This window comes from Mandrillus leucophaeus, unplaced genomic scaffold (genome assembly GCF_000951045.1).
Source record: "Mandrillus leucophaeus isolate KB7577 unplaced genomic scaffold, Mleu.le_1.0 Scaffold581, whole genome shotgun sequence".
Lineage (NCBI taxonomy): Eukaryota > Metazoa > Chordata > Mammalia > Primates > Cercopithecidae > Mandrillus > Mandrillus leucophaeus.
Window position 1 is genome coordinate 516,217 of NW_012106264.1, and position 19,959 is coordinate 536,175.

At 53.8% G+C, this 19,959-nt stretch overlaps 2 protein-coding genes across 4 annotated transcripts; both read left to right on the forward strand.

Moving 5' to 3' along the window:
- The first annotated feature begins 510 nt into the window (after nucleotides 1-510).
- Nucleotides 511-6,457, forward strand: GTF2H4 (general transcription factor IIH, polypeptide 4, 52kDa). Of its 2 annotated transcripts, none has more exons than XM_011999104.1 (14): nucleotides 511-762; nucleotides 1,388-1,527; nucleotides 1,789-1,893; nucleotides 2,285-2,416; nucleotides 3,002-3,098; nucleotides 3,188-3,276; nucleotides 3,493-3,604; nucleotides 3,766-3,834; nucleotides 4,017-4,100; nucleotides 4,347-4,479; nucleotides 4,660-4,790; nucleotides 5,440-5,487; nucleotides 5,640-5,718; nucleotides 6,168-6,457. In XM_011999104.1, the coding sequence occupies exons 2-14, from the start codon at nucleotides 1,391-1,393 to the stop codon at nucleotides 6,338-6,340; spliced, it is 1,389 nt and encodes a 462-aa protein (XP_011854494.1). In that variant the 5' UTR covers nucleotides 511-762; nucleotides 1,388-1,390; the 3' UTR covers nucleotides 6,341-6,457. The 2 variants fall into 2 exon arrangements, with proteins under 2 accessions (XP_011854494.1, XP_011854493.1); XM_011999103.1 differs by having other exon boundaries at nucleotides 561-812.
- Nucleotides 6,458-6,564: 107 nt separating this feature from the next.
- On the forward strand, nucleotides 6,565-18,809 carry VARS2 (valyl-tRNA synthetase 2, mitochondrial). Of its 2 annotated transcripts, none has more exons than XM_011999102.1 (30): nucleotides 6,565-6,695; nucleotides 7,153-7,385; nucleotides 7,504-7,585; nucleotides 7,699-7,799; nucleotides 8,093-8,214; nucleotides 8,327-8,393; nucleotides 8,490-8,587; nucleotides 9,205-9,286; nucleotides 9,430-9,549; nucleotides 10,023-10,134; nucleotides 11,158-11,246; nucleotides 12,086-12,176; nucleotides 12,416-12,543; nucleotides 12,660-12,763; nucleotides 12,996-13,077; nucleotides 13,392-13,468; nucleotides 13,557-13,632; nucleotides 13,917-14,019; nucleotides 14,253-14,323; nucleotides 14,443-14,568; nucleotides 14,776-14,880; nucleotides 15,022-15,090; nucleotides 15,210-15,288; nucleotides 15,416-15,543; nucleotides 15,674-15,826; nucleotides 16,695-16,901; nucleotides 17,626-17,737; nucleotides 17,895-18,070; nucleotides 18,231-18,359; nucleotides 18,459-18,809. In XM_011999102.1, exons 2-30 carry the CDS (start codon nucleotides 7,185-7,187, stop codon nucleotides 18,558-18,560), a joined length of 3,192 nt encoding a protein of 1,063 aa, XP_011854492.1. In that variant the 5' UTR covers nucleotides 6,565-6,695; nucleotides 7,153-7,184; the 3' UTR covers nucleotides 18,561-18,809. The 2 variants fall into 2 exon arrangements, with proteins under 2 accessions (XP_011854492.1, XP_011854491.1); XM_011999101.1 differs by having other exon boundaries at nucleotides 6,682-6,820.
- Nucleotides 18,810-19,959: the final 1,150 nt, after the last annotated feature.

Below are 19,959 nucleotides of genomic sequence, written 5' to 3' on the forward strand. Positions count from 1 at the left end.
GCCACCACGCCCGGCTAATTTTTGTATTTTTAGTAAAGACGGGATTTCACCATATTGGCCAGGCTGGTCTCGAACTCCTGACCTCGGGTGATTCGCCCGCCTCGGCCTCCCAAAGTGCAGGGATTACAGGAGTGAGTCACCGCGTCCGGCCCAGAGTGTGCATTATCCCAATTTTACGGGGAGTAATTGTGCTCACGGAATCCAGTTTTGTGGTCTCTTAAGTCTAATCGGTTCACCACTAAGTCGCCATAGCGCGCCTCCGCACGGAAGCCCTCCAGGCACTTCTACTTTCCCCGACCCGCCTCCCGCTCCATCCGGTTACATACGCCGTTAGCAGCGTGGGCGGAGTTGGTTCTGGCAGAACCAACTGGTCCGGCTTCTGGTGTCTCCCGCTCTCTCAATTAAAAGCCGGCTCCTTGCCTTTCGGCTTCCCCACCGTGCCTTTCGGGATTTGTAGTCAGACGCACTTCAGCCGGCTCTAAGGAGAGCAAAGACAAGACTCCAATTCCCAGCATCCCCCGCGCCGGGAGTGTGCATCGTCTATTCTAATCCTCTTCACTTTTCCACTCCTCCCCTTACCTCCCTTCTCTTCTAAATTCTCCATTCTGGGCTCTTGCCTGTGAAATCTTTCGTCGCTTTCCCCATCTTTTCTTCGCATTTTTTCACCATCTTTCCCTCAGTTTCCAGGAGCCAATGCGAGACTTTGGCTCCGATTAAGCGACGGCCCGAGACTCGGGGTGCGCGAGGAGGATCGACAGAGTGGTGAGGGGACTTAGGAGGGCGGGAGTGGCAGAGGTATGAGAGAGAGAGAGGTGAGTGAGAGGCGAGGAGTGGGAGGAAGGCAGGGAGAAGCTAGGAGATCGGAAGGCGTGGGTCAGGGTGAATGGCGTGAACTAGACTTGGGAAGGGAAAAGAGGTGGCTTTAGATTTGGGAAGCATGGAGGGGAGAGGTTACCGCCGTACTTAGCAGAAGTGGGCTAAGAAATAGAAGATAGGAAGTTCGGGTAGATTTGGAGCTTATAGACTGATCTGACCAGGAAGGATGGAAGAGAGAGGTGTGGGCTCAATTTTCTGTGTCTCTGTTTAGCCAAAGATGAGACAAGTCATTGAAATACAAAATGATCTTGCAAACACAGGACAGTTAACAATTCTGTCACTTGGTAATTGAGGAAAGACTGGAGTTGAAGGGCAGAAACAGGGTGAGGAGGCAAGAAAGGGACGGAGATTGGTCAGGTTTGCGAGAAACCAGAGGAGTTGAGTGTCATGGGAAAGGAGGCCACAGAAAAGGTGGGGTTATTGTGGGGACTGATGGATCTGGAATCAGAAAGGTCAGGGGTGACACTGGCATGGATGGTGGGGGTGCGCTTCTGATGTTTGCATTCCTCAGGTGATGGAGAGCACCCCTTCAAGGGGACTGAACCGAGTACACCTACAATGCAGGAATCTGCAGGAATTCTTAGGGGGCCTGAGCCCTGGGGTATTGGACCGATTATATGGGCACCCTGCCACTTGTCTGGCTGTCTTCAGGTGAGGATCCCCTTCATGGCAGGGAAATGTAATGGGGTCTGCGGACTGGAATAAAATATAAGAGGTAAAAGTGTAGCAGGCTGGGGTAGGGGTGGGGACTGGGGGTGCGGGTTGGAAATTGCTCCAAAGTGTGGGGGCCAGAACAGCAGGACTGGTAAAGTTGTGGTGGAGTGAGATGAGATGTTTGAGAGTTAATTGAGGGCAGAGATGCAGATACAATGCAGCTTCTGATATTAACCTTTGACCTCTGTCCCTGTTCAGGGAGCTCCCATCCTTGGCTAAGAACTGGGTGATGCGGATGCTCTTTCTGGAGCAGCCTTTGCCACAAGCTGCTGTAGCCCTGTGGGTAAAGAAGGAATTCAGCAAGTAAGTCTCAGCCAGATACAAATTTCTCAACAGCTACATTTCCCAAACTACTGTTCCTTGGAGCACTTCCAGGACGTATTAATAGGTGTATCACAAAACTTAAAAATAAATACATTTGGGAAACTCTGCATACTGCCTTTTCCCTTTTATTTATTTCCCAGCTGACCTCTTGCTTTCAAATGTATCTTCCCTCTTACAGAGTTATGTGTGATATCTGTAATAAGGCTCTGATAGGTAATGCAGTAAAGAATTTGTCTTAAGAAGATACTAATTTCACTCTGTGGAACAGTGTTCCAAGGATCAGCAAGTTCAGAACAGGCAGAGAGGTTGCTTTTATGGTCCTCCTTTTTGTTCTCCAAATACCCTGCTCACCTCTCTGCTTCTGTTCCAGGGCTCAGGAGGAAAGTACAGGGCTGCTGAGCGGCCTTCGGATCTGGCACACCCAGCTGCTCCCAGGCGGGCTCCAGGGCCTCATCCTCAACCCCATTTTCCGCCAGAACCTCCGCATTGCCCTTCTGGGTGGGTATGTCACTTCTCTCTCTTCCTAAGCTAGGGCAGGGGAACTGCTGCTTATTAAACCGCTAATTACAGTTTGGGAGAGGGAGCTCCTGGGGGCCTCCCCGGAACCTTGTGGTCTCCACGTTGGGAGCTCCTTTAGGAGTAAGTTGGATCAGCTGCAGTGTGTGGTGTAGGAAATGTCCCCCACTCATGGCCCCTGAGGATAAGGGTGGAAAGATGGCAGAAGGGTGGCAAGGAACACAGACAGGGTTCCTTACTCTTTTTTTGTTGTTCTGTTTTGTTTGGTTTTGAGACAGAGTCTCGCTCTGTCACCCGGGCAGAGTGCAGTGGTGCGATCTTGGCTCAATGCAGCCTCCACCTCCTGGGTTCAAGTGATTCTCCTGCCTCAGCCTCCTGAATGACTAGGATTACAGGCAACCACCAGCTAATTTTTTGTATTTTTTGTAGAGATGGGGTTTCACCATGTTGGCCAGGCTGGTCTAAACTCCTGACCTCAAGTGATCCGCCCATCTCGGCTTCCCAAAGTACAGGGATTACAGGTGTGAGCTCCTGGCCAGGGTTCCTTACTCTTGGCCCATCCTGGCCGTAGGGGGAAGGCCTGGTCTGATGACACAAGTCAGCTGGGACCAGACAAGCATGCCCGGGACGTTCCCTCCCTTGACAAGTATGCCGAGGAGCGATGGGAGGTAAGCACTTGGGACTGTGTGTGTCTCTGCTTGTGCTTCTACTTCCCATGGCCCTTAGAGCAGTCTCCCTGTTCTCTTCTGTTCTTCAGGTGGTCTTGCACTTCATGGTGGGCTCCCCCAGTGCAGCTGTCAGCCAGGACTTGGCTCAGCTCCTCAGCCAGGCTGGGCTCATGAAGAGGTGAGGAAACCGGAGGTATAGCAGCTCTCTGCAGTGCCATCTCCTTGGGTCCCTAAGAAATGGTATCTGGGGCTAGTCAAGCTCAGAGGACATTAGCTGGAAAAGGCAAGCTGAGTAGAATACAGCTAGAGATACAAAGAAAAAACGTGAGCGGACAAGTGGGGGTAGTAGTCTTTCTCTGCATATCACCGTCATTGTCCCGGTCTTTGTCTGTAGTACTGAACCTGGAGAGCCGCCCTGCATTACTTCCGCTGGCTTCCAGTTCCTGTTGCTGGACACCCCGGCTCAGCTCTGGTACTTTATGTTGCAGTATTTGCAGACAGCCCAGGTGAGGAGGCCGGGGCCACTTGCCAGTGTGCTCTGCTCCTCTCAGGTCTCACTGAGAGATTCCTGTCTACAGACTGTTCCCTGATTTTCTCTTCTCTGTCCCTTTCTTCCCATTGTCTCCCTCCCATCCCTCCTCCTTTGTCTCTGCCTCTTTCTCCCTAGAGCCGGGGCATGGACCTAGTAGAGATTCTCTCCTTCCTCTTCCAGCTCAGCTTCTCTACTCTGGGCAAGGTAAGCAGGGGGCTGAAGGGTATAGAGATGGGAAGGGGAAAGCAAGTTGTGGGGCAGTGGAGTGAGAAGATAAGAATGAACACAGATCGAGCAGAGGTGGATGGAGAAAGACAGAATGAATGATGGGGTTGGGGGTGGGTGGGTTGTATTTTGGACCCCAGCTGGAAACCTCTGTTCCTCAGGATTACTCTGTGGAAGGTATGAGTGATTCTCTGTTGAACTTCCTGCAACATCTGCGTGAGTTTGGGCTTGTTTTCCAGAGGAAGGTATGAGCGCCTAGATGAGTGGCTTCCAGGGAAGAAACAGGGTGGTGTGTTGCCTTCGCCTTTAAAAAGGAGTGGGGTCTCGGGGAAGTAGCAGGAAGCAGTTGCCAGAACTGAATACTTGGGTCTCTTGGGGGAGAGAAGTTGGAGGTTGAGGTTCTGCATCTTGGGAGGGATCTGATATTTCAGGCAGGAAGATGTAAGGCAGTGAATTCTGAGACAAGGCATCTGCCGTTCTATCCTTTCCAGAGGAAATCTCGGCGTTACTACCCCACACGCCTGGCCATCAATCTCTCGTCAGGTGTCTCTGGAGCTGGGGGCACTGTGCATCAGCCAGGCTTCATTGTGGTGGAAACCAATTACCGACTGTATGCCTACACCGGTGAGGCAGGACAGAGTGCCCCGGAAGAGAAGGTTGGGGGTGAGGGAATGCCAGTTTCTGTTCATGTTTACCTGGCAGTTTTCAGAGCTCTCTGACATTTCTCATGACACTTGAAAGAAGGGCTTGAGGGAGTCTGGGTGTGGGGGTGGCCTCCTCATCCTCTTTCTATCCCTGGCTCAGAGTCGGAGCTGCAGATTGCCCTCATTGCCCTCTTCTCTGAGATGCTCTATCGGTTCCCCAACATGGTGGTGGCGCAGGTGACCCGGGAGAGTGTGCAGCAGGCAATCGCCAGTGGCATCACAGCCCAGCAGGTATTCCCACTTGGGAGAGGTAGAGCAGGAAGACAGGCTGCACTTGGGCTGTGGGGCACAGAGGGTCACATTATGGAAGGCTAGCTCTGAGTCTGTTATAATAGGTGGTGGTGAGTTGTCTGTGTTTGAAAAGAAATGAAGGCTTTGGGTGTGAGAACAGGTAGACTCTTGAGGGGAAAGAAACATGGAGGGAGGAGGTATGGCTGTGGATTTGTGCCTTGGCACCACCACATCCTAACTGTGTAAACTAGACATAGTTGTTTTGCTTCTGTGAGCCTCAGTTTCCTCATCTAGTAAGTGACAGTTCTTACCTTAGGGTTGCAGGGATAATTCATTGGAAGAATAGGGGTAAAGCATTGAGCTCAGCACCTGCCATGCAATAAGTGCTTAAAAAAAAAAGTAGCTTTTGGTATTTTAAAGAAAGAAAAACAAAACATTACTGGAAAGGGTGAATGTGCCAGAAAAGGAATATCCCAAGTTGCTGGGAGCAGCAACTTGGGATAACAGCTGAACTGGGATGGGTGGAGTTGATGACAGGAGTTAGGAGTTTTTAGAATAAGCTGATGTTCCAGTGACATTAGGTGACAGCTCAGATGGCTTTCCTGCCTTCTTGCTGGAGCCCTCATGCCATTCTTGTCTGTTTTCCTAGATAATCCATTTCCTAAGGACAAGGGCCCACCCAGTGATGCTCAAACAGGTACAGACAGGCTCCAAGATGTCAGAGGCTGGCAGCTGGTGATGAGATGATGGAAAAGAAAAAGGGGCATCCAAATCTGGGGAAGGAGCAGAGGGCCGGGTTGTCTGGGGCAGTATTCCTGAGTCCCTACAGCCAACCCTTGCTCCTTGCAGACACCTGTGCTGCCCCCCACCATCACAGACCAGATCCGGCTCTGGGAGCTGGAAAGGGACAGACTCCGGTTCACTGAGGGTGAGTAGCTTCTGGTGGCCAAGTCTTGGTCACTGGCCAGAGAAAGGGCAGACAATTCAGTCTTGATAAAGTGTAAAAGCTTTTCATGCATTTTATTTTTTACTTCATGGACTAGGAGAGAAAAGCTGGCAAGACAGTTTTTTTGTTTGTTTTGGGGTGAGTCGGTAGTAAACAAATCGTCCCAAATCAATGCACTTTGGATTTGGCTAGGAGAGGGAATAATTCACAGTAATTTGTATTAGGCCTTTCTGAATATGGCCGGATCACACTGGTGTTAAGATGAACCCCTGAGCAGACAAGCATAGAGAATTAGTTTCTAAAATTGCGGTGGGGGCGAGCCCAGACCGCGTCCAGGGCTGCCTTGAAGGAGCTGGGGGGATTCCCAACAGGAGCTCCGAGCTTCACTTTCTCGTCTTCTCCCCGCGCCCCTCCCGTCCTGCCAACCCCAGGTGTCCTGTATAACCAGTTCCTGTCGCAAGTGGACTTTGAGCTGCTGCTGGCCCACGCGCGGGAGCTGGGCGTGCTCGTGTTCGAGAACTCGGCCAAGCGGCTCATGGTGGTGACCCCGGCCGGGCACAGCGACGTCAAGCGCTTTTGGAAGCGGCAGAAACACAGCTCCTGAGAGCGCGGGACTTGGACCTCGGCGGGCGGGACTGGGCGGGGCGGGGCCTCAGAACTCAGGTGTTTTTTATTTACGCGTCAGGGCTTTTCTTGTCTAATAAAGTTGTGATAGCCAGCAGTGCGGTCCCGGGCGCCTCCCGGTGGGGTTTGCATTCGCGGCGGACTCGCTCCTCTAGTCGACAGCCATTGGACCGGGAGGGAGAGGGTGGGGCCGAAGCCAGCTGCTGCGCATGCGCTGCCCGGGGTCCCGCCCCCATGCGCCGCGCGGCTCCGGGGCCACGTTCCAGGGTCGGGTTTGGTGGAGCCCCCAGTCCCTGCCGCCGCGGGGCGCCCTGGGATAGCGGCGGGGCCTCCCGGTGAGCGCGCGCGGGGGCGGCCTCCTGGAAGTGGGAGACGCTGCGGGCCCTGGGCCCAGGCGTTGGGATGGGCGGGAAGGCCGGGCCGCGCCGGCCTGTGGGCACTGCAGGAGGCCCCTGGGCAGGTGGAGATCGCAGCGGCCCTGGCAGGACTCCTTGCTGGCTCCTGGGCGCGCTGATGCCCGTCATCTCCCTGAGTTTCTGAGCCCTATCCTCTCATATGTCAGTGGTCACCGCTAAGTCCAGACACTCCGGTCCTGTTCCGGAAGAGCCCTGGTCTCCGTGGCTCCATGGCGCTGTCGACACCATGCACTCTAGCCCTCAAGGAGGAAAGGTTGTGTGGGATGGAATAGAGACTTGGAATTACAGACCTCTGCTAATTAGAGACAGGAAAGATGGGACAAGGGGAGTGACCCTCCTCCACCCCCATATCCTAATGTGCACTCTCTCTATCCAGAACAGATCTCAGCCCCTTTCCAAACACTCCTGATGCCTCATTTGCCTCTCGCCTCTTTTCGACCACCATTTTGGGGGCTGAGGCACTCACGGGGCCTCCCCAGGTTTCATTCCGTTTCTACACAGTCGGAGCCCCATGGATCTCCTATCTCCCGGAAGAACCGTGAAGCCAAACAGAAACGCCTGCGAGAGAAGCAGGCGACTCTGGAGGCTGACATAGCAGGGGAGAGCAAGGTTAGGGGTTAGACAGCTTGTCCTTGGGTTTCTGAGATTTGGGAGGGGCTGGAGGAGATGGGCTGAAATGCAGTCTGGGGTATACAGGATCCCAGCCTCTTCTGCTTTCTCTTCTCAGTCACCTGCAGAATCCATTAAGGCCTGGAGTCCTAAGGAGGTAGTATTGTATGAAATCCCTACGAAACCCGGTGAAAAGAAAGGTAAGTAGAATAAGAAAGCCTTTTCTTTCACATTTGTGTTGCCCATTTGGCCTGCTGAAATGCAGCCTGGGAACAAGTTCAGTGGTTAGTGGAGCTCTCCTCTGCCTCCACAGATGTCTCTGGGCCCCTGCCGCCTGCATACAGTCCCCGATATGTTGAGGCTGCCTGGTACCCGTGGTGGGTACGAGAGGGCTTCTTCAAACCAGAATATCAGGTTAGTATCTGGCAGGCAGGGGTCCTAAACGATCTCCAGGACAGCGTGGCCGTTGAATACAACTGGAGCCTCAGAGTTGAGCTCACATTGTAGACCTTGCCTTCTTTCTGGCTCTGGTGTCTCCCAAGATTTCTCTTGGCGGATTCCCCCTGGTCAATTCCCTCCTCTCCACTCTCCTCTGTTGTTTGCAGGACAGTTCTTCCCTGAAGTTCTTTCTGTTCTGGAGACAGTAGAGGGTGCTCTTTCCCCAATCCAATTCTCTCTTGCCCCTTTGACTTTTTTTCTTCCTCTAGGCCCAGCTGCCCCAAGCTACAGGGGAGACCTTTTCCATGTGTATCCCACCTCCCAATGTCACTGGCTCCCTGCACATTGGCCACGCACTCACGGTGGCCATACAGGATGCCCTCGTGCGCTGGTGAGAGGGGAGTGGGGGCTGCTTGAGTTCGTGGAAGGGAAATAGGAAGGGCAGGAATGAGTGAGAATAAACATTTAAGCCCAGGGCTCACCGGAGGGCATTTTTGTTGCAGGCACCGGATGCGTGGGGATCAAGTGCTGTGGGTCCCTGGTTCAGATCACGCAGGAATCGCTACACAAGTATGTCTTCTGTTACATGTTCCTTTTCTTGGGTGAAAGCAATTTCTTCCCCCAAAGCAACCTGACTCTGTTCATTTGCCCTGAATCCAACTGCAGGCTGTGGTGGAGAAACAACTGTGGAAGGAACGGGGAGTGAGGAGACATGAGCTGAGCCGGGAGGCCTTCCTTAGGGAGGTGTGGCAGTGGAAGGAGGCGTGAGTATGATGGACAGGGCTCAGGGGGCCCAGATGGCAGATTTGGTTTCTTGCCTCCCACCACTATCACTTCTGACTTGTAATCCCTGGCGCTTCCCAACACAGCCCTGACTTCCTCAGAGATGGAAGCTCTGGAGCCCCTTAACGTTTGGTGGAGTTTCCAAGCCTTATATGTATGGATATTACATATGCATTAGAATATTCGTGTGTGTGTGTATTTTTTTATATATATATATTTTTCTTTCTCTTTACTTACCCCAGTTTCTCTTGTCTAAATCTCACCTTCTTTCACTTACCCATTCCCACCTTTCAATTCCCATGGAATTACCCTCATTCTTCCGGGTCTGTTATCTCATGCCATCTCTGTGAAGCATCTTTGGATTTCCCACAATATGACTATCCCTCCTCTCTTCCTATAGAAACTTTTGCTTCTTTTAATATCTTAGAAAACCCCATACTGGGTTTGTAAGTCCATTTCTATTAGCCTCTAGAGGCGAGATCAATGCCATCCTCACTTGATTTTCCTCCAACACCTGGCATTGCTGGGGACATCGCTGGACCTGGTACATAGGAAGTGCTCGGGAAGAGTTTGCTGACAAGGATCTCTCTGGGCACAGGAAAGGTGGAGAGATCTGTGAGCAGCTGCGAGCTCTGGGTGCCTCCCTGGACTGGGACCGAGAGTGTTTTACCATGGATGTTGTGAGTTCCGTGCCTTGGTCCCTGTGAGCATTGGGGGATGTTTAGAGATCTGTGTGGGGCAGGGAGGTAGCAATGCCTGGGTCCCTGAATAGGGTGATGGGCTGAGAAGTGGCTGTTAGAGGTGGACACTCAGGTCATTCCAGGGCTCCTCAGTGGCTGTGACTGAAGCTTTTGTGCGGCTCTACAAGGCGGGGTTGCTGTACCGGAACCGTCAGCTTGTCAACTGGTCATGTGCTTTAAGATCAGCCATCTCGGACATTGAGGTGAGGTGGAGAAAGAGAAGCAGGTTTGTGAGAGCTCTGAAGCAGAGTGGTCGTTAATGGTTAAGAGCTCAGACTCTGGAGCCAGGGTGCCTGGATTCAAATCTGAGGCCTGCCTGTGACAGCTGTGTGGCTTTTGGCAGGCTGTTTAGTCTCTTTAAGCCTCAGCTTCCTCAATCTGTAAATTAGAGATGATGGAATGCTTGCATCGTGGGGATGTTGTAAAAATTAAATGAGAATTCACATAGGTGCTTGGCAAGATACCTGGCCATGGCTTAAGTGCCCGGCGAATATTTATTAGAAGTGTGACTGCATAAGCATTGGGTGAGGGTAGAGGGAGGTAGCTCCTGAATCCTCCAAATGGATTTTAGATGGATTGCAGGGAGGCTGGGCAGATGGATGACTGGCAGAGTGAAGCCTGGGCATGAACCTTGCAGAAAGGCTGCCCTCTGACCCAGCTTTCTCGGCGCTTCCAGGTGGAGAACCGGCCCCTGCCTGGCCGTACACAGCTTCGACTGCCTGGCTGCCCTACCCCTGTGTCTTTTGGCCTCCTATTTTCTGTTGCCTTCCCTGTGGATGGAGAGCCTGGTGAGCATAGTACTCTGCAGGGTCACCCGTTTACCTCCATTTTTTGTTTTCTGGAGCCCATGTTTGGCTGCTAGGAAACCGTCAGTCCATCTCCCACATGAACCTTGGTAATGTTCGCCTCAGGGTGGGCACTTACCCAGGATCTTCTGGGGGATGTACAAAAAGTGCATGTGGTTACTGCCCTATGATAGCTTGATGTGATTCTTCAGGAGTGCGCTACCCAGGAAAGAGACAGATCAGTTCTAAGGTGTGTGTTTTGTTTTTTGTTTTGTTTTTTTGTTTTGAGATGGAGTCTCACTCTTTTGCCCAGGCTGGAATGCAATGGCACGATCTCAGCTCCTGCAACCTATGCTTCCCAGGTTCAAGCGATTCTCCTGTCTCAGCCTCCTAAGTAGCTGGGATTACAGGCGCACGCCACCAGGCCCGGCTAATTTTTGTATTTTTAGTAGAGATGGGGTTTCACCATGTTGGTCAGGTTGGTCTCGAACTCCTGACCTTGTGATCCACCTGCCTCGGCCTCCCAAAGTGCTGGGATTACAGGTGTGAGCCACCGCGCCTGGCCTCTAAGGTGTGGTTTTTATGGAAAATGTTCTGAAGAGCTCAAAGAAAGGGAAGACAGATGAGCTGGAATAGTCAGAGGAAGCTTCTTGTAGGAGGAGCTGGTGCTCCCCCTGAAGAATGTACAGCATTTGTGATGAGGACACTGAGAATCCCCAGTGTCCTCTGGGCACCCAGCAAAAATTCTATTATAGTTGCTTTAATTAATGCTGCCCCCATTTCTTCCATGCAAATTATCAGGGAATTCCTTAGCACCAGACACCCTCTCAGGCCTCTGGTCATTAACTTATGGGAAACCCTGGGTTCCTATAAACACTGCTCCTACTTCTTTCTAGTCACTCCTGGGGGCCTCTTCCACCTTAACTACTCCCTGCCCCTTCCCCTTTCCAGTTCTACTGCGTTCAACTATGGCAGTGAGGGGTGAGGATGATGACCACCTCTAAGTGTTTAAATGTTTGTCTTCAGATGCAGAGGTTGTGGTAGGAACCACGAGGCCAGAGACGCTGCCTGGAGACGTGGCTGTGGCCGTTCATCCAGATGACTCGAGATACACGGTAATACCCAGTGCGCTCTTGCACTCTGGCCTGCCCTGCCCATGGCCTTCTCTTGTCTTGGGTTTTAAATGGTGGCTCTTTCTCTCTTGCTTCTACTTCTTTTTCCTGAGACTTCTCTCAGTGGTTCTGATTCGACTCCCTCCTCCTCTTGTACTTTTTCTGTAGGTCAGGGGTTGACAAACTGGCCCATGGTCCTGATCCAGCTTGCGGCCTGTTTTTTTGAGACGGAGTCTCGCTCTGTCACAAAGGCTGGAGTGCAGTGGCACGATCTTGGCTCACTGCAACCTCCACCTCCCGGGTTCAAGCAACTCTACCTCAGCCTCCTGAGTAGCTAGGAGTGTGGCACCACGCCTGGCACGTGCCACCATGCCTGGCTAATTTTTTGTATTTTTACAAAAATTAGTAATTAATTTTTTAAGTAATGTAATTTTTAAGTAATGTAATTTAGTAGAGATGATGGGGTGTCACTGTGTTAGCCAGGATAGTCTCAATCTCCTGACTCGTGATCTGCCCATCTTGGCCTCCCAAAGCGCTGGGATTACAGGCATGAGCCACCGTGCCCGGCCGCTTGCGGCCTTTATATTATTTATGGCTGCTATTATATACCCTCTCCAGCTCTGCTGCAGTGGCAGAATAGAGTAATTGTGCAGACATTGAATTTGTCTCTAGGCCCGAAAGCCTAAAATATCTACATTCTGGCCCCTTAAGAGTTTGCTGACCTTGCTCTAGCTCGCTACCTTCCACTTTCTACCTTCTTATTCTTGGGGTTCTCACGCCCTAGCCCAGACCCCTCCACCCCTCACAGGTGCCTGTCCCTGATCCCTCTCCCTTCCCTTCAGCATCTACACGGGCGACAGCTTCGTCACCCCTTGATGGGGCAGCCTCTTCCCCTCATCACAGATTATGCTGTTCAGCCACATGTGGGCACAGGTGAGTGGAAGTCAGGGAGGGAGAGAAAGCTGGGGGTCCTGGAGGGGAGGGGAGGGAACCAGGAGGAAGAGGAAGGTGGGAGTGGGAGATCCTCATATAGGGTGGTCTGAGTGGGGAATGGGAGGGAGGCACAGACAGAGAAAGTCGTGGGGCCTGGGGCAGTGCGGGTGATGATGACACATCTGGAAAAGCAAAAGCCAAGGTCAGGTTCAGTACTCACCATGGCTGTGCTCCCCAAGGGGCAGTGAAGGTGACTCCAGCTCACAGTCCTGCCGATGCTGAGATGGGGGCCCGACATGGCTTGAGCCCTCTGAATGTCATTGCGGAGGATGGGACCATGACCTCCCTCTGCGGGGACTGGCTGCAGGTGGTACCATCCTATGTTACCCCATCCTTTAGGGGCACTCTGTCCCCCTACTCCTCCTCCCAGTTTCTTATTTCTCTAGAGGCCTTTAATCTTTACTCTTGCCGCTTTTTCTCCAGGGTCTTCACCGGTTTGTGGCCCGGGAAAAGATAGTGTCTGTGCTGAGTGAACGGGGCCTGTTCCGGGGCCTCCAGAACCACCCCATGGTACTGCCCATCTGCAGGTAACCTCATTTTAACTCCTTTACTAAGGACTACCCCCAAAAGGGAGTGTACGAAGCTTAAGGGTGACAATAGGATGGGCTCTGCACCCCTCTGTTAGAATACGAGCTTCGTGTCGGTTTTATTCACTATTGTATCCTCAGTACCAAGGGCCTGGCATGGCACGGGCTCTTGTGCCCCTGGGAGAAGTCACAGGGCCAGAAGAGCAGTGGACTCACCCTGTCTCCCTTTCAGCCGTTCTGGGGACGTGATAGAATACCTGCTGAAGAGCCAGTGGTTTGTCCGCTGCCAGGAAATGGGGGCCCGAGCTGCCCAGGTGAGGCTGCAGTGTAGGAAGGACTGGGGCCAGGGGTTGGGGGAGCTCCCTGAGAATTGGAATGAAGAAATGGGAAGCAGGAGACCTCCTGCCCCAAAGACCTCTCCAGCTGTGATAACTGAGAAGATGTGTGGGATGGAGGCTGGGCGGCTCAGCAAGGGCTGGCTCATATCCTTACTTAAGCCCAGAATCTTGGCAAGAGGCCTGGGAGGTCCTTGTGAGTTTTAAAATGACCTCAGAGGCCACTTGTCCTATCTGTGGAGGTGAGGCCATGCAGGAAGGGAAACATTGTCTAAAGGCCCTTTTCCCTCCAGGCTGTGGAGTCGGGGGCCCTGGAGCTCAGTCCCTCCTTCCACCAGAAGAACTGGCAGCACTGGTTTTCCCATATTGGGTAAGGGTAGGGTAAGGGGAGCTCTCGTGGAGATGGGACGGGGGGACCGACTGGTTATTCTAAGACTTCATGGATGTCCTCCCGGCAGGGACTGGTGTGTCTCCCGGCAGCTGTGGTGGGGCCATCAGATTCCAGCCTACCTGGTTGTAGAGGACCACGCGCAGGTGGGTAGGAAGAAGCACCCGGAGGGCCGAGTGTGGCACAGAGCACCTAGCCCAGGAGTCAGAGCTCCGCAGTGCCAGGCCCTGCTCCTGCCTGGTAACGTGCTTCATGCTGTAGTCATGTAACATTCTGTGCGATCAAAGCTCCCTGAAGTAGCATTTCTTTATCTCACCCCTGGAGGAACTTGGCCACTCTAAGACCACACGAGAGGATGTGAAAACCAAGGGACATTTGCACCTGTCAGCTGTTCTTCCTCACTCTCCCTGACTCCTTCCTACTTTTGCAGGGAGAAGAGGACTGTTGGGTGGTTGGGCGGTCAGAGGCTGAGGCCAGAGAGGTAGCAGCAGAACTGACAGGGAGGCCAGGGGCAGAGCTGGCCCTGGAGAGGGGTGAGTGCCTGAGCTGGGGAGGGATGCACAGGGGAGTGGGGGACTGGGCATCTGGGCCTTTGAGGGGAGCTGATCCTGAGATGGAGAAGGTAGGGTCAGGAAAGTTGGGAATGGAGCCAAAGGGGACAACCCTGGTCTCTGGGGGTAGAGGTTGGCCTAGAATGGTGGCAGCAGTGGTCTGAGGTCCTAGAAGCCAAGGTTCCAACTGTCCCCATTCTTTTTCTGTTTCCCAGACCCTGATGTCCTGGACACTTGGTTCTCTTCTGCCCTGTTCCCCTTTTCTGCCCTGGGCTGGCCCCAAGAGGTGAGGTGGGTTGAGAGGGCGAAAGTGAAGGGGAAACGATAAGGAAGGGACGGCTGGGCCCCCACAGAGGCTTGAGGGGGGCCTGGGACCTGGGCCTCTTACTGCTCCTCTTCCCCCAGACCCCAGACCTTGCTCGTTTCTACCCGCTGTCACTTCTGGAAACGGGCAGTGACCTTCTGCTGTTCTGGGTGGGCCGCATGGTCATGTTGGGGACCCAGCTCACAGGGCAGCTGCCCTTCAGCAAGGTAACAGCCCTTCAGTGCCCGGCCGCTTTCTGTGACCCCAGTGTTCCCCAAACCTTGTCCTCCCTTCTAACCCCTAATGTCCTTTCCACGTTCCCAATTCCTTTTTCCCAATTCACTTCCCACCCTACCCCCAAAAGCATGGAGGCCAGAGGGCCAGAAATCTCAAGGGAAGGAAACCCCCCTCTGCTGACCCCTCCCCGCCCCCAGGTGCTTCTTCATCCCATGGTTCGGGACAGGCAGGGCCGGAAGATGAGCAAGTCCCTGGGGAATGTGCTGGACCCAAGAGACATCATCAGTGGGGTGGAGATGCAGGTGAGGACAAAGCACCCACTGGAGGGACAGGGTTTGTAGGAGAGAGGAAGGGAGGCTGAGGGAGGAGTGAGGCCAGCAAGTATGACCCTTGTAGAGGCAGGGCCTTTGACCTGGGCTGTAATTACCCGCTTCCATCCCCAGGTGCTGCAGGAAAAGCTGAGAAGTGGAAATTTGGACCCCGCAGAGCTGGCCATTGTGGCTGCAGCACAGGTGAGTCATCGCTGCCTGCCCCCTCCCAGCTCTAGCTCACCGCCTCTGCTTCCTCTGCAACCCGGGTCCTGGCCCTGCAGCCACAAAGGCATCTGCCACCCTTCTTCCTCTGGTTGCAGAAAAAGGACTTTCCTCATGGGATCCCTGAGTGTGGGACAGATGCCCTGAGATTCACACTCTGCTCCCATGGAGTTCAGGGTAAGCCTGGGTGAGGGGTCTCGGGGTGAGCAGAGAGCAGCAGGCACCTGTGCAGGGGCAAGGCAGGGGCAGGACTTCCGGTGCTGCCGCCACCTACATGCAGACTACCTCGATTCTCCCCTTCCAGGGGGCGACTTGCGCCTGTCAGTCTCTGAGGTCCAGAGCTGCCGACATTTCTGCAACAAGATCTGGAATGCTCTGCGCTTTATCCTCAATGCCTTAGGGGAGAAATTTGTGCCACAGCCTGCTGAGGAGGTAAGAGAAAGCAGAGGTGCTTGGGAGTAGGGTAGTCAGGTGTCAGAGGGCCAAGGTGGCATCTGGAAGGAAAGGAGGCAGGGGAGGGGGAGTCAGGCCGTCCTGGGCCTGAAGCCCTCTTTGCCTGCAGCTGTCTCCCTCCTCCCACATGGACGCCTGGATCCTGAGCCGCCTTGCCCTGGCCGCCCGGGAGTGTGAGCGGGGCTTCCTCACCCGAGAGCTCTCACTCGTCACTCACGCCCTGCACCACTTCTGGCTCCACAACCTCTGTGACGTCTACCTGGTGAGCGAGGCTGGGGGAGGCTTGGCATTCCCATGCCTGCTTCTAATTCCTCTGGAAATCCGATTCCAAGGCAGAGAGCTCTGGAGTTAATAATTCCCCAGTTATCCCCTCAGTTAGGAAAGGAGAGGAGAGGAGATGAGATGAGGTGAGGGAGTCTCAGTTCCCCTCTTCCTGGGACTGGTTTCGGCAGTGCTGCCCAGGCACTGTTGCCTGCCTGTCACCTGGGGAGAGGAGGAGGAGGGAGACTTCTAGAAATGTCTCACAAGTCAGTGTCAGAAGGCAGAGGGGAATTTTTTCAGTCCCTGTAGTTGCTGAGTTTGGCCCATGGGCAGGCTGCGTCCTGAGAGAGGCCTGGGAGGGACTAACAGTGGTCTTTAGACCAAGGGTTCTCACGCTGTCCTACGTCCAAAGCACCTGGAGGGCTTGTGCCTCCAAAGCACATGGATCCTCCCGCCACCCCAGAGTGCCTCCTTCAGCAGGTTGGGGTGGCGGTGGGGGGGTGTCATGAATATTCATTTCTTGTCCCAAGTGGTGCTGCTGCTGCTGGCTGTGGACCACTGCCCTAGCTCAGCCTTTTAAAAACCTCTGTTCCCTATTGATAAGCAAAAAACTCAATGATTTTTCCCCTAAACTACACGTTTCCCTGGAAATCCTGTCCCCGTGTACTGCAGAGAGTTTCTGCCTTGAATTTCCCTTCTTTGTGCTGAGTGTGTCCTGGGACTGTGGATCATATCAGAAGTGCTAAGTGCTTCTGCCTGTCCCTCTCTCCCAGGACCCATGGCCTGCCCCGCTGGCGGGTAGGGCAGTGGCTGTAGGGAGGAGGGCTGTGGCCCTGGGCCTGTCCTCTGACCATTGGCTTCCTCTCCAGGAGGCTGTGAAGCCTGTGCTGTGGCACTCACCCCGCCCCCCAGGGCCCCCTCAGGTCCTGTTCTCCTGCGCTGACATCGGCCTCCGCCTCTTGGCCCCACTGATGCCCTTCCTGGCTGAAGAGCTGTGGCAGAGGCTGCCCCCCAGGCCTGGTTGTCCCCCTGCCCCCAGCATCTCGGTTGCCCCCTACCCCAGCACCTGCAGCTTGGTGAGTCCCACGCACCTGAGAGTGGGCCATGGCACCTCGGAGTGGGCCCGCGGGTGAAGGGTGGGGAGCGCCTTCTGAAGGGGTTTGCTGCAGGGGGCTCATCTGCAGGAATGGTTCGTACTTTGCTGTGGAGCCCTGGGGAGGACGGATTGTTCCTGCAGGGTTGCTGCGATGGGTCTTGAGGGACAGTATTAGCGTAGTGCTCAAGAGCAGGACTCTGTTGCTAGACTGCTGTTTTCGAGCTGTGTGATCGAGCCTCAGTTTCCCCCAGGTTTAAACTAGGAACAGTAATAGTATGTTATGGTTGTGATAAGGGTTGGTTAAGTTAGTAATAGGGTGTCCCCAAAATCTCAGTGCAGCTTGAATAATTTCAGAAGGATAAATGCTATGAACTCACCCAAAAATTATTTTTAAATTTAACTATTTATATTTATACTTATTTGGTTTTGAGTTTTGACTAATTAATTTTAAATTCTAATTCATTTTTGGTTGGCCATTTCAATCAGAACAACTAAACAGACATCAAACACTGATCATCTAAAACCTCTTAAATGACACCTCACTTTTTGTCATGTTCCTTGAGATAGTGGATTTTCTGTGGTGCTGAGGACAGATCTCATTGCCCTAAGGAGATGGGGTGGATGGGTCGAGAACAGAGCCAGAAGGGTTGGTACTGAGGCTCTCAGGAGCCCTTTTGCCAACTCTGGGTCCCCCCGATTGTCAGGAGCACTGGCGCCAGCCGGAGCTGGAGCGGCGCTTCTCCCGGGTGCAAGAGGTTGTGCAGGTGCTAAGGGCTCTCCGAGCCACGTATCAGCTCACCAAAGCCCGGCCCCGAGGTGAGGCAAGGCGGGTCCTGGGCTCGGGTCCTGCAGGAAAAGGGGGCTGGTGGGGAAAAGAGCAGAGCCTGAAGGGCAGACCCCCCATTAGGAGGTGCAGGGTGGGAAGGGAGGCAGGAGCTGAGGCCTTGCCCCTGACAAGTTTCTTTCTTTCCAGTGCTGCTGCAGAGCTCAGAGCCTGGGGACCAGGGCCTCTTTGAGGCCTTCTTGGAGCCCCTGGGCACCCTGGGCCACTGTGGGGCTGTGGGCCTGTTACCCCCAGGCGCAGCAGCTCCCTCCGGCTGGGCCCAGGCTCCACTCAGTGACACGGTTCAGGTCTACATGGAGCTGCAGGTGACCAGAGGGAATGGGGAGGGTTAGGGCAGGCTTGGGAAGCATGCTGGGAGGAAGGGAGGGGCTGGGCTCTATAAAGCAGGGGAAGGGACCTTCTAGTGGAGGATGGAGGCCTGGCAGCAGGCAGATGTCTGAGCCTTTTCTCCCTGTTCTTCCCTAGGGCCTGGTGGACCCCCAGATCCAGCTACCTCTGTTAGCCGCCCGAAGGTCCAAGTTGCAGAAGCAGCTTGATGGCCTCATGGCCAGGACCCCATCAGAAGGGGAGGCAGGGACTCAGAGGCAACAAAGGGTAAGCTGAGGGAAGCCCCCAGAAGGCTCAACCCCTGAGGGAATGTGGGCCAGGAGGGGCCTCATTCCTGGATCCTCACCTCCTTTTCTCCTCGTCCAGCTTTCTTCCCTCCAGCTGGAATTGTCAAAACTGGATAAGGCGGCCTCTCACCTCCGGCAGCTGATGGATGAGCCTCCAGCCCCAGGGAGCCCGGAGCTCTAACTCATCATCCCCATCAGTTTTCCTCCCTCTCAGACCTGTCTTTGAGGACAAACAGATTGGTCAGCTGTCAGGGTGCAGTGGGACATCAGAGACTATGTGGTCCATCGCCTTCATTGTGTAAATGAGGAAACAGACTGGCTTGGTCGCAGTGACTGTGGCGTCCTTGAGATGCTCACATTACTGCCCGGCCTGCCTCCCACCAGGAAGTCTGGGAATGAGGAGATTCAGATAAACTTTTAAAATCCCAAACATGTCTGTTTATGGCTCTTTGGTCCCCTTTCCTCCTAGTGGTGACTTTTGTGCTTCTGAGTTGTCCCCTGAGAGCTTGGTCTGGGAAAAGAGGAGGGGGAGTTCTCGCTGGAGGAAGAGCAGCTTTCTAGTCATGGGTAGGGCTTGGGCACAGTGGTCCCAGTTCTGCCTACTTTCTGGACTAACTGACAGTGCCCTGGCTTTTGCAGGCTCTTTCTCCTTCACTTCTCACTAAATGGAAGCTTCCCTGCTCCTTGGCCCTATCCCTAGAGTTGCTGAGAGAAGCAGGACTTCCTCCAGACCTGATGGGCTGCGGGCTGTGCTGCAAATGGCGTGCCCCACCTTCTGTGCTCTGACACCTGAGTGCCAGAGACACACTGCCCAGCCTCTGAGTTACACATTCACAGCACAGCCAGCCACCTTACACACGCCAAACACCGCCTCATCTCCATGGAATTCAGGGGCCTGGCCCTTCCACACCCAGAGTACATTCTGTCCAGCAGCTCTGAGGAGCCTGTCCTGGGCTGGGTCCTCTATGGTGCTAGATGTACAATGCCATTTAATCCTACTGAAAACCTCACGAGGCGGGTGTTAGCTCCATTTGGAGATTTTTATTTTTACTTTATTTTTGAGACAGGGTCTCACTCTGTTGCTCAGGCTGGAGTGCAGTGGCATAATCATGGCTCACTGTAGCCTCAACCTCTAGGGCTCTAGTGATCCTCTTGCCTCAGACTCCCGAGTAGCTGGGACCACAGGTGTGCACCACTGTGTCCTGCTTTTTTTTTTTTTGGAGACGGAGTCTTGCTCTCTTGCCCAGGCTGGAGTGCAGTGGCGAGATCTCAGCTCACTGCAACCTCTACCTCCCTGGTACAAGTGATTCTCCTGCCTTAGCCTCCTGAGTAGCTGGGATTACAGGTATCTGTCACCACGCCCAGCTAATTTTTTTTTTTGTATTTTCAGTAGAGACAAGGTTTCATCATGTTGGCCAGGCTGGTTTCGAACTCCTCACCTCAAGTGATCTGCCTGCCTCGGCCTCCCAAAATGCTTGGATTACAGGCGTGAGCCACCACGGCTGGCCCTGCCCTGCTAATTTTTAAAATTGTTTTGTAGAGATAGGGTTTTGCCATGTTGGCCAGGGTGGTCTTGAACT

Bases quoted from the DNA above. Each gene is read 5' to 3' on its own strand.
- VARS2 (XM_011999101.1), top strand. From the start codon at position 6,763: ATGGGCGGGAAGGCCGGGCCGCGCCGGCCTGTGGGCACTGCAGGAGGC. The intron at 15,827-16,694 runs GTGAGCGAGGCT...CTTCCTCTCCAG, and splicing joins ACCTCTGTGACGTCTACCTG to GAGGCTGTGAAGCCTGTGCT. The intron at 18,071-18,230 runs GTGACCAGAGGG...GTTCTTCCCTAG, and splicing joins AGGTCTACATGGAGCTGCAG to GGCCTGGTGGACCCCCAGAT.
- GTF2H4 (XM_011999103.1), top strand. The intron at 3,835-4,016 runs GTAAGCAGGGGG...TCTGTTCCTCAG, and splicing joins GCTTCTCTACTCTGGGCAAG to GATTACTCTGTGGAAGGTAT. The intron at 4,101-4,346 runs GTATGAGCGCCT...TATCCTTTCCAG, and splicing joins GGCTTGTTTTCCAGAGGAAG to AGGAAATCTCGGCGTTACTA.